The sequence below is a fragment of the Pseudopodoces humilis genome, chromosome 6, assembly GCF_049639895.1.
Source record: "Pseudopodoces humilis isolate 2021_Gansu_Grassland_sample_001 chromosome 6, ASM4963989v1, whole genome shotgun sequence".
Classification (NCBI taxonomy): Eukaryota; Metazoa; Chordata; class Aves; order Passeriformes; family Paridae; genus Pseudopodoces; species Pseudopodoces humilis.
Window position 1 is genome coordinate 46,983,296 of NC_142205.1, and position 16,956 is coordinate 47,000,251.

At 36.6% G+C, this 16,956-nt stretch overlaps 1 protein-coding gene across 1 annotated transcript in view; it reads left to right on the forward strand.

Moving 5' to 3' along the window:
• The window catches only part of PAPSS1 (3'-phosphoadenosine 5'-phosphosulfate synthase 1), a 40,328-nt gene extending 34,835 nt beyond the window's left edge, over positions 1-5,493 (forward strand). The window contains exon 12 of the mRNA XM_005517502.3: positions 4,474-5,493. Within this exon, the coding sequence (XP_005517559.1) occupies positions 4,474-4,612 (139 nt within the window). The 3' untranslated portion in view covers positions 4,613-5,493. The remainder of the gene's footprint in view (positions 1-4,473) is intronic.
• Positions 5,494-16,956: the final 11,463 nt, after the last annotated feature.

Genomic DNA, 16,956 nt, shown 5'->3' on the forward strand with positions numbered 1-16,956 from the left:
AACACCACTACTCACCCCCCTCCCCCCAAAAAAGCTTACCCAATGCTGAAATTCCTTCAGAAAATCAATTAGTGTCTTTCTTCAGCCAAAAAGGCCTCACAAACTGTTACCACAGACAAGTGTAATTTGGGGTTGGTGGCTTAATAATAGAAGCTGGTTTTGTGAGCAGAGATTCCCAGTTCTTTATGGAAGATCAGTCCTATAAAATGTAGCCACAGACTGCTGCTGAGAAAAAACTCAATTAAAAAAGGAAATTAGTCTGGCAATTAAAAAAGCCACAACAGTGTCTGGAATTAAATTTCTTTTTTTTTTTTTTTTTCCTGAAAGAAAACCAATGAGAACATTTTGGCTAAAAGAAACCCATAAGTAAGGTGACTGGAGCAGATTGTTCACACTGTCTATAAAATTTGAATGAAGCATGGATATCTGTGAAGAAGAGAGATTTTAGCTTTATATGTTTTTTTTTCCCATGACCTTTAATATGGTTGCCATTACTGCTTTAATACTATCAAATCATACATCAGTTGGAGACCTGCTCCAACTAAGTACATACTGTTCTCAAATCTGTTTTTTAATGTGGTGGTAAGAGGCTGAGATAAGCACAGTTGACTGTTCCCCTTAATTTAGTTATGTGAAGTACGGTTTTTCAGTTACCATTCGTACATAATGTAGGATACACTGAAACACTACATCCAGCCAGGAGACTTAAACCCTCCTGCCAGTCAGAAAGGAATTAGGAAAGGATTTGCTTTGCATGTGTAGATATTAATCACAATATTGTGTTCTGATTTCACAAACAATTTGTTCCTGGCTTGTTGGGATTTGAAACTTGCTGGTACTAGCTGGTTCATTCAGCATCACGGGACATTAACTCCCAAGGCATAATGTAAACTTCCTGTAAGAGTTGTGGTGTAAGTCATGACTTGATGTTGCAAAGGCAAGTTTAAATTCAGAGGAAGTCCTTCTAAAAGGGGTTTAAGGTTAGAATTGGACCCCAGATTACGAGGCTGTAAATTGTCCCAGAAATTGGTCTGAAGTCTACTAGCTGAGTAGAACATCACAGTTGTTTTGAAGACAGACCAGGGTGAATAACTCATGTTATTGTTTTATTTCCCTATTGTTCCGTTTGCCTAAAAAACCCCAAAATAATAATAAAAAAGGGGAAAAACTATGAATGAATGGTCTGTACTTTTATAATGAGTCTTGTATTTGAGAGTAATTCTTTAAGATCCTGAGAGACCCAGACATTGCCCTCCACATAGAATGGGAATTTCTAGATCATTTGCACAGTGCTAAATACCTAAGAGGAGGTCAGGGTTCCCAAGATTGACTGATCTTTAGTGCTCCCAGATGAAGACTCTACTATGTAAGGTGGTCTGTACTTAGATTAAATTTGTAGGGAATAATGGAGAAGCAGAAAAAATATGCTCTTCAGTTACTGTATTAAGGCACTGTATTGACTCCTCAGGGGTACAGCACAGGAGGTTTCCTGTAGGCCTGTGGCAGTCACTTCCTACTTGCAAACTAATGATGTCCTTGTTTTGTCACAGGAACTGTAAGGTCTCTGAAATCCCTGTCCTCCATAAGTAAGATTTCACAGTGTGTGTTGATATGGTTTTTTTTCCACACTGTGAGTTCTAGGATGCTATGCCACAGATCAAATACCAGTCCTCAATGTGAAATGTTTCAGAACTGTTTTTCTGTTGACAGATTTTTGTTGTGGTTTTATTTCTGCCTTCTTTTCCTCTTTCTTTTTGGAGAATGCTTTTAATTGCAGTGGCACAAAGTATTGTGTCAGTACCAGTCAAACTCAATTGGCAGTAAAAGGTCAAGTCAATGTTACAAAGTATTTAGTAGCATCTGGCTAAAAGAAAGCTGATTCCAGCAGCTACTGAGTAAAATTTTCAAAGGCACTTAAATGCCATACTCAGGAAAGGTTTGTATTAAATTTCATTGAGGGTCATTTCAAATCTGGCAAGAATGGAATTTGAATGGCTTTGGCATTTAAATTTTATAGCATCTTTAATGGTCAAACGTTTCCCCCTCTCATGTTGCACTCAAATCCACCTTACATACAGTAACTCTTAATGTCCTCAAAATTCACTCCAAACTAAATTACTTGGTGTGACTCATTTTACTATCTCCTTCTACTAAAGCAAATTACTTACACTAATATGTTTTATTTCAAAATGCATTTGGGTCACATCACACTACAGTGGTCACAGCATTGATAAGGTTTTTCTCCTTAGTAGTAATCTCAGTTTCTGAGATTTGAATGAAATTTGTAAATGCAGTAATTTTTAAAAAGGAAAAAAATACTGTCTTGTATATATCTTGCCAAGGCTTCATTTGAGTCACTTTAGAGATTACTAATTCAAATTTTTTAACAAAGAAAATCCCTTTCAAAATAGACTTTTGGGATAACAAGAGGAAATCATTAGTACTTTTGTAGTTTTTAATAGTATTTTGGAACTATTTCTAGAAATATTATGAGATGCTGAATGTACTATGTTTCTGAAATTATGCTCGCTCACTTTTATTTCTTTCATTTTTTTATAATTTCTGTAGATCTCCTTAACTTTGTATTTCTCTCTTTCCTGGTATCTCTGCTTCTTACCTGCTTTTTTGCAACTAGGGATAAGAAGCAACTAAAGGAGTTGTATGTGTTATTGAAGCAAACTTCTATGACATATCTCAGTGTAGTGGTTTAGTAGCATTATTTCACTTTTCGAGTATGGGTTAAAGTTGAGTGCTTTTCTGAAAACTTAAGAAACAAGGGGGAATAAAGCACCTTTTTTTTGTAATGCTCCAGCTTTTGTGTGGAGAAAACAAATTTTTGTGTTTTCTCCACATTTTGTGTGGAGAAGTTTCATAGTACTTGCTTTATTCTTCTCTTCCTGGTTATCTGAAGACTTGGTATTTTTTTGACAAAATTAATCAGATTTATCACTTCCCCACATATATTTTATATAAATAGTTCTTTGCAAAGAACTCAAATTACCTTCAGGGAGTGTTAGTGAACAGCAGATATCTCTCTGCTAAGGAATAAAATTTCAGATGTTATAAATAGCAGTGCCAGTGTTTTTCTCCCATGGATGGAGCTACATCAAGTTTAAATTTTAATTTTTATGTAATTTATATTTTGCATGACTAAAGCACAGTAGGATTTTTTTTTTTTTTTTTTTGCCTTGTGACACTTCAGGAACCCACAGTCCCAAATTTAGAGGAACAAGAAAAGAGGATGTATAACAGTGCTGGTGTGTAAATGTATACAGTCCAAATCAAAAAGTTATGGGTTTAGAGTTGTTGTGAAAAGGAACTGTGGAATGCTTTCTGCATCTTGCTCACTTCCATACCCTGCTGAGCATAGACTAGCACTTAGAGCCAAGTTCTGCCCTCTGATGTGCACCCTTGGCTCCTGTTTCTAAGGCACGTGCATCTGAGATCAATACTTGGTTTTTATTTCAAACAGACAAGTAAAGAATGAGTACTACATACATGTTGCAAATTGAGCGAATGGCATAATTAAAATAGCATATTTGATTTAGAAATACACAATTTTATCCCTTGAAGCTTTTGATAGAACTCTGGCATTCTTGTCTTGCTTTTACTGTTTCAGTCCTGTGAGGAATAATTACATTTGTGGAGCTTTTGTTGCTTATGACCAAATATCTGAGAAGTTAATAATCATTTAGATTCTTATGTTAACTATGGTATACAATCCTGATCTGTGTTCAGTTTTGCATTTGTCCAGCTGAATTTTGCTTTTTAAGGTAAAAAACATCTTTAGGGGAAGGTGTTTTTATTATTCCATTGCTTATCTCTTTAATTTGAACTGCATGTGCCACAATATTGTTATGCATACATATGTATATGTGTGCTCAGTGTCTTGCAATGGCACAGCTGTGAAGCTTGCCTCTAGGTTCTGAGGCTTTTACCTTCTCTGTTCTCCAAACAGTCCCTCACTAAGGTGTTGTAAAATTTTTTTTGCACATTGTCTAGTTGCACTGAAATGACCTTGAACCAGCATGGGAACATTCAGCCAGCTCATCAAGCTGGTCTCCTGCCCTGACAAGGCACGGTGTAAATCAGGATTGCTGCTGTTGCCTTGGCAGAGGGTTCAGACAGTAGGTAGAGTTGATGGTTCTCCTTCAACAGGAGTTTGTTTCCTCACAGACAACAAGCCAGGCTCAATGGAAGCACAAACTGAATTCAGTCCACAGGGGTTCAGTTGCACCATGCTGCTAAAACCTCAGGAGTTACCAAAGCTGAATATTGTAGAGGATGTATATTCTTGAGATTAATTGGCATTGGTGGCCTTGAAATGACAGCTGCTATACAGCATTATACTCCCAAGAAAAAAAATAATGTATGAAGTATCTATCAAGAAAGTAGAAGGAATATGAGCAACTTTGCCTGCTTTTAAAATGTGTTCTTCTTTCTCCCTCTTTTCCTCCACCCCTACTCTGTCAGCCATGAAGACTTTGATTTTATATCGGGGACCCGCATGCGTAAACTGGCTCGAGAAGGACAAAACCCGCCGGAAGGCTTCATGGCTCCGAAGGCTTGGACTGTGCTGACAGAATACTACAAATCCTTGGAGAAGGCTTAGGCCTCTTATTAACTGCAGATCAACCTTTGACGCCTGATTTATTTACAAGAAAGGGACCACACAGTCACCATTCATGTTGCTTTGTTGTGGTGTCTGTCAGGAAGTTCTCTGAAAACAGACTCTTTCTTCCTAACTTAGCATCATTCTTTGCCTGCCCTTATGGGTTCTATTATGTCCTGGCACCTAACTAGCTGCTGGTTTTAATGTCTTCTCTTTTATTACAGTTAATATTCTTGCAGTAGGATTTTTAACTCTTGTAATTTTTTATATTTTATTGCCTCTGTCCTGAGTTCTGCAGCTGTTAAATAGATGCAGCTTTTTCATATGTTATTTAAGCTGCTGGGTAGTGTCTGGTTTTAGTAGTTTGTAGGAGAAAATGTAACAGTTAATCCCTTAACTATGGATGGATTATAAATCAAAAAAGTAAAGAATGTTTAAAATCGTCTGTAAAAGTATCTTCATCTTTATCTCATCATTATCATCTCCAGAAGCACTTAAAATTTATTTCTCTCTACATGTAATCAAAAAGCGGAAGTTTTTTTTATGTAGCATAATTAAAATTTTGCTTTCTTGGTTTAATTTTGGAGTTTATCGAGTTGTACGGTGATTCTCTTCTGCTGTGGACCTGTAAAGATGGCTAAGTAATGAATAAAAGAAAATACCTACTTTTCACTTTGAATTGTTAACAAATTCATATTGCTGTTGTATATACTTGCTGCCATGGTAGGGTATGTTTAATTTCATTTGATGTAACTTGCTGGTTTTTGATTCCAGATGTACTTAATCAGCCTACTACAACTTTTTTAAAAGCATGATAGCGCAAATTTAATTTCATGTTTAATTATTGCAAGAAAAATAAAGAAAATCCTTAGATTTTGGCATTTCCTGTGGTAAAAATGCTTAGTTCAGATATTAATTTTCTGTCTATTTTTCAAGGTCTCCAAAGAGTAGTCTTATGAGTCAGCTTTGCTTCCTTTAAAGACAAAGCACATATTCTTTTAGGATTCTTCAAAAATCCTGAATAAATATAAGAAATGAAAAGTAAAACATTTATTCAACTGTAAAGTAACACTGACCTCTCAGTGTCTTTTCAAGGTAATCAGTGGATTTGCAGGTAATCAGTGGAACAGTCATAACCTCTTGTAGCTAGAAACTACCTCATATCCTTGCCACAGAAACTTGCTTTTTTCCTTGTTAAACAGTGTATGTAGGAAGAACCAGCTCAGAATTTTTGTTAGAATGTTGATACTGCATGAAGCATGTCTTCATCTGGATTTTTTGGATGCCAGGAAGGTTGTGATGAGGGGATCAGTGTAATGAATGGGATGAATGCTACTTGCAGTCTTTGTTTACTCATTCACAGTAGCATTTAAGACAAATTCTTTGAGACTGACCTCCTCTTTTCTTCCTGGCTCTGAAGAGATGTAGAATGTATCTTTTACTGGAATTCTTTCCCCTGATAGACACTAAGGTGGAATTGGGGAAAAAATAAGAGGGTTGTTTATTAGAAAACCACAACAATTACTTGAGGCTGTGTTTTAGTAGTGTCAAGCTTATTTCTTCAGAATCACTAAACAGATTTTCTTCAAACTTGACTTTCTTTTTAGATTGTATCAATATTTAGGATGTATAAAATCCAGAAGAAGGAGTCCATTCATCTATGTGCAGCTGTTCCTGCAAAACTTCAAGTTTAACCATGAAGGTGAACTAGAGTTGGCAGCTGCTAAATGGGGTTTGTTGGTGGAAGTTGTAGTTTGAACTCTTTGTCGTCAGGTTTGATTCTTTTGCCAGCTGTGATGAAAGATAATATTTTGATAGAATAGCGAACACAGGTGAATGCCTACAGAATTTAATGTTTTTAAAATGCTATATGAAGCCTGGAAAATAAATGTGAGTGATGAACGTGAATTTGAATCATCCTGTGACATTAATTTAGAAGCAGGAATGTCTTCAAGCAAATTAATACAGTCATAACAAGCAGGTCTAGTTTTCTTGATGTAACCCATGTTGTTGTTAGAGTGCTTCTGCACAGCATTTCTTGTAGGGCTCTTCTGTGAACTTAAAGCCACAGCATTCCCAGCATAATGCTAATGGGGAACAAAAGCATCTGATCAATTTGTAGGCAGGACTTGCTCTACACAACAATATTTTCCTGAACTGTATGAGTTTTCACTGTAGAGTTCAAGTATTTCCTCCTGACTGTAGCTGCCTTCTTTAAGAAGGAAGCCATACATACAAGAAAGAGCTACCATACCAAAAAATATTCTTTTTGCCAGTGTCTCTCTAGCTTTTCCCTGCCTTCTCTCAGTGGATAGCATTATCAGTTGACAAGTCCTGGGATTCTGTTTTCAACAGTAGGATCAATTTCATTAAGGGTGTCATGGTATTTGAGGTGCTTCAGAGACAGCAGTTATGTGTCCTCCAGAAGGCAGCAGCAGGACTAATGAGGTGAGGGTTGCACCAAACATGTGCCTTCCCACAGCTGCTCTGGCACCAAAGAACAATGACCTCAGGACATGTCATGCAGCAGAAGTAATGTGATCCATGGATCACTATGTGATCTCATACGGAGATAGGGACCTATGCTCAGGATTACATTTGATAGGGTTACATTTGATCAATGTAAGCAGGACCTAACTTTGCAGCTGGAAAAATAAAAAGCTACTTTGTCTCGCTTCTTCATTTCCTAAAACAATCTTTTACTTTTTAACTGGAAAAATACTGGTGTCACTGTTGGACATTAAATAAGTCACACGGCTGCAGCTCAAGATATGATGAAGGAAAAAGAGCACTTTATTTCTTCTCCCAGGATTTATAGGTTTCTGACCACACCCAGAGACTGGATAGTCAGGATAACACTTTCCCAACCGCACTGGCCGTGAGAGATGTTCATCACAAGACGTGTAACAGAAGGAATGTATACATATCTATGTTTACAGTCACTGTCCTGGGAAAGTTCTTTAGAAACTATGTCAACAAGCTCAGAAGCTGAGTTTTCAGGGTGACATGCTGGTCTGTACAGGAATCAAGAATCTAAGCAGTTGTATAGGTATGTTGTTACAAAGAGAGCAAAATCAAACTCCCAAGCATGTCATCATTCTCAAGGTTATTTAACAGTCAAGAGAAGTTTTACTCTGCTCATTAAGATCAGAAATGTCAAAAAGTGTTTCCCCTGCCTCATGTTTTCTGCTGCTACGTAGATTTACCTTATAAATGGTTCTTCATCTACTACTGTTGTACAGGATATTTTATGGCAATTTTCCTGTACTTTTTGTACAGTCTCAAGACGATTATTCTCTTCCAGAGGATCATTCTGATGTATTGGGCATGTGATCTACAAAAGTAGTAACACACTTGTTCTGCATGGGTGATACAAACACAGTCAGCTTTTCAAATTACAAGATGAACAAGGTAGGTTGAGATTATCCTAATCCTTAGGGTTAAATAAATGGTACAAAATCACTACATCTCCTAGGTGAAATAATTCCTACAGTTCCCATGAGCAACTTAAGAAAATGGAAACTTTTTCTAAAGGACCTCATGACTGAGAATTCATTTTCTTCCTTGCAAGTTCTTTTATGCCATTTTTTTTACGAACATGAATATTCAGGGTAACTTTTCACATAAAGTTCTACAGGTTGTGATGTAAAAATAGTAGATAAATACTGAGGATGCTGACTTCTCTCTGATTTTTTTTCTTTCCATAGGGAATCTGAATATTAGCAACTCAGTAATGCATCAGAGATGCAAAATGAAAAATGCAGACTAGGTCCCAGGTTGTTTTTCAGATGCAGTTTGGAGCTAATCAGTCTTCTACATCTGGAGCAATGCAATAGAAATCAGAAAGGGAAGGAAATGAGAGTCTGTCCTGGCATAGTGGTTGTGGAAATAGACAAGGCTAACATGACCTATGTAGCCAATACTGTAATTTGCCTGAATTTGAATCTCTCTTGCATTTCATATTTCCTTAATTTAAAGAAGTTTCATAAGTGGGTCATTCAGAGCATTAACATTTCAACATTCCTTCTATCTCTAGTCACGAACCAAAGTTATCATGCTAGGGACTGTAGGAACACAGGAAAAAACCCTCTCATCTCTGCTTCCCTGTGAGTCAGAAGATCTGTTACTTCATCTATGGCACCATCTCTCCAAAGACAGGGAAAGGTAAAACTAATCCTTCACTTAATATGGGAGAATTGATAGGGAAAAAAAGAAGATGGAAACTGGATCTTCATCTAACTTTGCATGTATGTCTGTAGGAATGAGATTTACTGTGGTGTTAGAATGTTTGTAAAAAACATGTAGAGATGGTATTCTACTCAATTCTGACATACAATCCCTTCACCATCACCTGTAAAAAGCCAGGGACTTTAGCCTGGAATGAGTTGGCCAAATTAAAGGCTGCAATGCAAGCAACTGATAGCTCAGAATAAGTATTTGGTTTATCTTTTTGAATTGGTCTTTGAAGCTTCTTGATTTAAATCAGAAATTCTTGACTTAAATGCTGCTAAAGAGAAGAGTGACTCTGCTTCCATTTTTTTTTTTTCCCCTATGCCTGGCTTTTTACAAATGGAGCTGAGAAGATAGGCTGCTAAGGGGAAATTTAAAGCCTTCAATGGCCAATTTGATGGACATAAGAGTTCCTTGACAGCAGCCAAACAAGTGCCAGGCAAACCTGTGATTTTAAGGGTGACTGTGCAGAGGTTTCTGCTCATTTGTGTTGTTTTGACCTTGAAGAAAGCCTGAGGGCTGGAATACCAGTACCTCTTTTAAATTAGCTTTTTCATTCACAAAAAACTTTGATTATGAATATAGCTAGATTTTTACTAGGGTTTTGAAATGTCCATTGAAGGGGTTTCTTTGTTTCTTCTGCAAGCCTTGTGTCTATTCTTGTGGAATTATTTTTTTTTTTACCTGTATCCCTTTTCATTATTTAGTCTTTATTAAAATCACTTTTTTCTTCTCTATGGAGGTTATACATGCTCATGAGCCAGAATCATACATTCAGTATTTCCAGAACTGTTTGCCCTAGAAACCTCATCTTGATATAATTTTGAAGTTGAGGGGGAAACTACATTGAAAACTAGAAAACACAGCTTTAAAGCCACATCTGGACTGTTAGTGGTTCCAACTTTAAACAGAGAGTACAGAGATTTTATATGCCATAAAACTCAAGTAGCCTTGGATCCAGTATAAGAGTAGTCACCCGACCTTCATGTTAAAATCCATCTACACAATGCTTTGAAGATTGATAACTGTCTATGTATAAAATGTGGAAAAAATACCAGTTACAGTATAAACTTTAGTGGGCTGGAAATAGTGCCCAAATCTTGCTTTTATCCTCTGCAAGCAAAGCTGTTTTTTCCATGGAGTCCTATGTTCATCCCTCTAAATTTCAACATATGAGAAGAATACAAATATTTTGGCAATATCCATTTATTTTCATCTTGTAACAGCAATTATGGTGCATGTAAAAAAATGCCAAACCTTTCAGTCCAAGCTGTCAGTTTTTATATTTTGCTGAGCACCTGCAGATCTCCAGGCTTTCTATGCAGATGACTTGTGCCTGAATTGTTGTGGTCTAAATCAAGTATTTTTCTAGTGATTGATAGTAAAGTTTATTGCAACAATTGCAACGAGACAGGTGAGAGACACCAGTATCCATGTGTTAATGTTCCCTGAACATGGTCAATACATTTTATTTATTATAAAACATGACAGCTTTTTCAGGACAAACCTACTTTTAACATGGAAACATTTCTCTGACTTCAACAGTACTCCTTAGAGAATGAGAAATTATTTAGGCTTTTGTTTTCTTAATTTGATTTCATTGACAGCTTTCTCAAAGGCTTAAGTTGAAGCAGAAGAAACTCCTTTACCCTTAAAGATTGGGTTCAAATGGGCTGCCTGCTGTATAATGGAAAATTGTAGTTGATTAGTCAATGGAAGGTTATTTGCAGGATTGCTCATGTGTTATTGAGTTCTGCCTTGTTTATAGTTCATCTATGACCTATGAAAAACAATATTTTAATGATTTGATTCAATTGTTTCCTGACAATGAAGACAATCATGAGACAAGTTCAACTTTCCACTAGGAAAAAGTTTAGTGTTATTACTGCATCCTAGTTTAAATATAAACTGTCTGAAAGATACAGTGTTGTAGTTAGATGAGCAAAAATTTCCTATCATACTATGTGACAGCAGAGCAATAAACATACAATCAGAGCCAACATCATAAGTACAGTGCAAAATGCTAACTATTATTGACACTTCTTCATTAGAGACAGTTATTTATAACTCCTTTGTTCCTAATTTCTTCAAGGAAAAATACTCCTTTCTGAAAACAGAAAATGTGTACTCCTTACTTGGTAGTTAGAGACGTTCAGAATAGCAGTGATTCTTTGTAGTTTTTTCTGATTTGCTGTGAGTATTTTTAAATACATGAGCACTTCTGACCTCTATCATGAAATAGATTTGCAAAGAACATTTAAGTTTTAAAGTTTTTCTTTATAAATATTCTTGGCTATTTTGCTTATTATAGTTTGATCATCTTCCCTTCTGTACAAAGAAGTTGTCTTCTAAACATCAGTCTCATGTAGAGATTGATGAATTTTCATCAACTATTAAAGCAACTCTAATCCTTTCCTTTTTCATATTAGCCTTTGGTTCAGGGATTCATTTGTTTTGTGAGGATTTCTTGTCAAATACTTTATGGGTAAGAGAAAAATGTATTTAAAGATGTTGATTTGGTGGTGGAGAATTCCAGGATAACCTTATTCAAGCACTGACAATAAAAACCCACATCTTGTAATATGTGGTTTAACCCCAGCTGGCAACTAAACCCCACACAGCTGCTCACTCACTCCCCCCATGTCCAGATGGGGGAGAGAATCAGAAGGGTAAAAGTGAGAAAATTCATGTGTTGAGATAAAGACAGTTTAATAGGTAAAGCAAAAGCCACACACACAATTAAAGAAAATGAGGATTTCATTCACTGCTGCTTATGGGCAGGCAGGTGTTCAGCTATCCCCAGGAAAGCAGGAATCCATCCTGTGTAATAGGTTCTTGGGAAAAAAACCATGATCACTGTGAATGTAAACCTCATTCTTTTTTCTTTCCCCAGCTTTTTATGCTAAGCATGCTGGCATACGGTGTGGGATGTTCCTTGGATTGGTTGGGGTCAGCTGTCCTGGCTGAGTCTGCCCCCAATCTCCCTGCTGGTGGAGTGAGAGCAACCAGCACAACTTCAAAAGAACATTGTGCCTTTTCTATAATCACAATTAAGGTTCAGCATGTTCTGCCTAAAACATGTGCAATTTTTCAATGTGCTTGAAAAATCAAACGTGAAAGTCCTGACTTATGCAAGTGTCCCCCCTTGACAGGGGAAACCAATGTGTTTTCTCTCTTCTTCAACCATTTGCATCGTCTTCAGTTTGTAAACTTGCTGAATGAGAATTGGAAAAGAACTACAAATCCTGGTCAATCTAGACCAACCCTGCACTAAACAGTTTCAAACAAACAAATTCATGTTTTCATTTAAACATAAATAATTGACTTTTTTCGCCTATATGCAATAATTCCTCATTTGAGGTTTTCCTACATAACAATGAAAGAATATTCAGCCTCTCTCTGCACTCTTGGTTTGATTGTTATCCTACATGTCTGTGGACCTTGAAGCTAGTGCTAAGGAAGTAGATTCTTTTCCATGTTGACTTTCTCACTTTAAATACGGAAGACATGTTTGATGTTCATCAGTGTGAATTTGAAGAAAGATCATTCTGCCTGTGAAAAAATGAATCTGACTATTGAGAGCCTCCTGAGCTTCCCTCTCAGTCTGCAACAGAATGTTGGAGCTTTTATTTTGACAGAAAAGGAATAAGCCACTATTTTTGAAAAATGTGACACAATTGGGTTTTCCAAAGAAACAGACTTATCTTAACAAGACAAATAAAGACAAAAATGCAGCTTACAGAATGATCAGTACAAATTAAGGAAGGTCTGCCCACTAAAATCCAGAGTTTTGTGACTGTGTATGCTCCCCAGGGAGACTACCACTAAAGTCAAGAATTCCAACATCGAAGAGGATTTTTCGCAGTATGAATTTATTATGCATTTCATGATTCCTGTGGAATTTTCAATGTCTGCTCCATCTCCGTGTGCAGTTTTAACGAAACACCGTACATCCACACAATATTCTAGCAGTGTACATTCTCCTCTTGAATCTTTTTCTTCCTTTTCTCACAGGTTACTATCATTGTTTCAGGCTGAAAATTTTCTCAGCTCAGTTGTTCCAAGGGAAGCATTGCAATTTAGAAGGGAACTCATGCAGTTTGCAGTTTCATCAGTCAGCTGTGCAAACTAAGAGAAAGAACTGGAGAGTGTTCTCTGACAATGGAGTTTCTGGTTTTGGTCATGGTCAATATAAAAGGAACATGCAGTATTTTTTTGATTGTTTTGTTTTCTGACTGTTACAGATGTGGTTTTGGGTTTTATTTTGGGGGGGGTTTGTTTGTTTTAGTAAACATTATTCAGCCTGTCATCTTTTAATGGTAGTCTGTGAGCTTTTCTGGGAAGTGCAGCTCACAAGTTTAAAACCATTGCTCTACAAGAACAGTAAATGAGTTTTCATTAATTCTGTCTATGTAAAATTGCAAAGTACAGATGCATTCAAAGAAACAAGAATTAAAAAATATATATTATGAGTTAAGTAGGCAGTATTTGAGAGGTTAGCATGTTTGTGAAGAGGAACCGAGACCCTGAATTCTGGGATTGGATGTCTTGTGCACTACCTATTGAGTTCTAGCCAAAGCAAATAGCACTATTTCTCTGGTAGAATGTTCATCTAGAATAGTCTTGCCTACACAATATGTTGTGTCTGTGTAAGAAGAAATCATGTAGAGTATTAATGTTCTTCTCTTTGCCTTTCTCTTTAAAAAAGCAAGCATTGTCTGCCATGTGGTTGTGCCTTAATTTTGACTGCTTTGAGATTATTGATCTTGGACCTGATGGCCTTGGCCTTTCAAACTTTGGTTTTACCTGGACTCTAGCTATCGCTATGGGGCTCCAGGAGCTGCTTCTCTTTGGGCTCAGCTGTTTCCTAACTGTGGCAGATGCTGAATCTCTCTCACAGCTAGAATTTTTGGGTTTTCTGAGCATGCTTTTCAGTGAGCTTTGCTACTTTTATTATTTCTGGAGCATGTTTTTGTGGTCTGTGGTTTTGGGCATGTGGTTTCCCCGTCTCCCTTGTCATATATGTGTATCTGAAAACAAGTTACTGTAGTATAAACCAAAATGTCCTAATTCACCGTCTCTTTTTGCTTCTTCTGCTGCTTTTTATGTCACAGCTTCCTGTCAACAACCTTGTTGCTGAGAAACAGCAAATGCACACAATATCCAGCAATAGCTCAAGTACTGGTGTGCTACCAATGCTGTTTAAGTTACAAATACAAAATAGTGTCATAGGAGCTACTGTAAAGAAAGGTATTTCCCTCCCAAACAAGCCAAATAAACCTTTGCTTCTTCACACAGGCTCTGAAGGTTGGAACAGCTTTAGCTCCAGATATCCTGGAATATTTCTGTATTTGGCAGAAACTGCTCTTTTGATGTGGCCACGTAGTAAAGACAGTTGCAATACTTGTGACTGCTCTAATTCCATTGCTTCTAGCTTTAGTTATAAAAGATTCTGTCTGTGGAACACCAAGTGGCAATGCACGGGTGAAGCTTGCTGACAGAACTTGTGCCAGATCTGGGAGCAGAACACTGCATTTATTTGTTGTTTCCTTATTCTTGCCATGTTGTATTCCTTTTGTTGGTACAACAATCAGAATAGTTTCTCTTTAAAAATGAGGAAACACAGTACAAACCCAAATGACATGGAAGCAGTTGAACTGAAGAAAGTGAGGAGCTCTGAATTACCTTTTAATGTCTCTAAATAATACATATTTCATCTTTTGACCTCATCTCTTAATTGTTCTATATTTTGTTCTCTCTAATACTTCTCTGATGAGCAACATAGATCAAAGAGATTAAACCTTGTTTGCTACTGCTCTGACATTGAGGCCATGATTCCTTAGTGTTTCAAGGTAAAATGAGAAATAATCATGGTAATGAGGAAAATCTTTTTGTTTCCAATATGAATAATCAAGCTGTATCTAGTAGTTCTTCATTTGCAAAGTGTTCACAGAACTGTTCTAACACCATCCATGGTACTGATGCAAAACCTGGGGAATAGTCAAAGACTTTATTTTTTTTACAGGCTTCATTGGAGACAAAGAGCAAAAGAGAAGCCAGTTCTTCCCCAAGTAGAAATGTGCCAGTCCTGAAGTGAGTGCAGGAAATAGGAGAACAAAATAGTTTCAAATCAATACAGACAAAATACTAAAGAAATTTAGTGTTTTCACTGATACTGGTCTTAATCAGATTTCTTTTTTAAAGAGCTGATTGCATAAAAGCTGAAAGATTAAGCTTGTTCAAAGAGCTGACTATCACCATTTTTTGTTTTTAAACTGATTTTCAGTTATCCAAGAGCTACTAAATTTGTTTTAATTAATAACACTTTTAAATTGTAGGAGGACGGAAAAGTGCACTTGTAAAGTGTTAAGTTTCTTAATGTTTCAGATTTTTCCTTTGTCTCTGGTACCGTGACTGTTTTCAACACAGCCAGAAAATAAAACTTAATCTGCACGTTGATGGTTATTACACATGGGCCTGTCTCTGGGCTCTGTCAGAGCTTCTCTGAGGGCTGTTGACCTTGCACTAATTAGAAGATGTCATTCCCAATGGGCTAACAACAATCTGCCCTTAACATTCATGCTCTGGGATTAATTTAATGGGTAAAGTGCAAAATGCTACGTAGGTTTCTGTGAAAACAGGCTACTATGGGAACAGCTGTTTAAGCATGTTCTTGCCTTGGTAGACTTTCAAGCTATTTGAACTTTCTTTCTGTGGCAGTCATTGCTGGCAGATGCCCTCTTATGTTCAGAGGTGAATCTTGTCTCTGGAAAAGTAATTCTGTAAGTGCAAAGAAAGTGCATTGTGGTTTCACTGCAGGAGTCAGTACTTGATCTTTTCCTGACACTGCTGAACAAGCCTTGCTGTCTTGTATATTAGAGTGATTTAATTGGAGGATTAAAATATTGTTGAAAACTTAGCGGTTGCTGAGGGATTTCTACTTCCCTTTCTGTCTTAGTTTGTAAAATTGAACATTCTCTGTAAATACATGTAGAAGAACAAAAATCTTCTCTTTGCAAAGTTCTGCTGAATAAGCACAACTGTATCAGTCATCCTCAAAATTAAATACCAGCCAGACCTGCTGTTCATATGTGACATGCTCATATGTGACATGCTTATTTACATTTGCTCTGATCTTTTGCCCAAATAAAAAAGCAGGAACTGAATAGGTTTTAATTACAGGCTTATTTAAGCTCTGTTTTGTGGAGACAGCCATGAAGTGTCATATTTATCTGAGCAGAACTTTTGAAACATGGTCCTTTTTACTCTCCATTTTATCTTCTGAAGAAGGAGATATCAGATGTGTGCTTTTTTTGTGCTTTGTTTAATCTCCTTCTGACAGAAGCATACATTTAGTGTAATGACATTAGGGTACTTCTGTCATAAAGAAAATAGTGAATTAAATTAATAATTTTTTCTCATTGTAAGTCCTAAACAAAAGAATTTGCATTTTCATTTTTAGGCTATGTAGTTTTATAGGGTTCTATTTTGTCAGAGCATGAGGAGGATAATATTAGACTAGATTCATCTTTCTGAAGTTTGATAGGGCTTTTCATTGCTTCTCAGAAGAACTTGTCAAATCTAACTTCTGTCGATTTTGGTTTATTGGTTTCTCTGGATTCCTACTAAATTACAGTTATCACCCATGAATCAAACTATTTTACTTGTGGTTTAACCATTTCAAATTTAGAAACAATTTATTTTTCAAACTACATTTGCATTAATTTTTTCATGTTGTGATGTTTTTCTCATTTACTAGAAAAATGCACTAGGTATGCTGGTCGGTTTCCACAGGATGAGACGCCTGATGGGTGAGCAAGACGTACTTGGTATGGTGAAATACTGTTACTAGACAAGTTTTATCCTAATTGTTCCTGATGCTTTTTGGCTTGCAGAATTAGTTCTATAGAGTTCTAGTGCTAAGTGTTATTTAGTAAGAATCACGTCCTGAGAAATACAAGAGGCCTTCTCTTACAATAAAAGCTCTGAGTGTAATATTTTTCTTTTTTATGAAGTGAAAATTGAGTGGGATATTTTTTTTTTCTTCAATGTTGTTCCCATTCAAGGAATACCAAGGTATTTTTAAGTGTTTGTGTATTCATGTAGAGAGATAG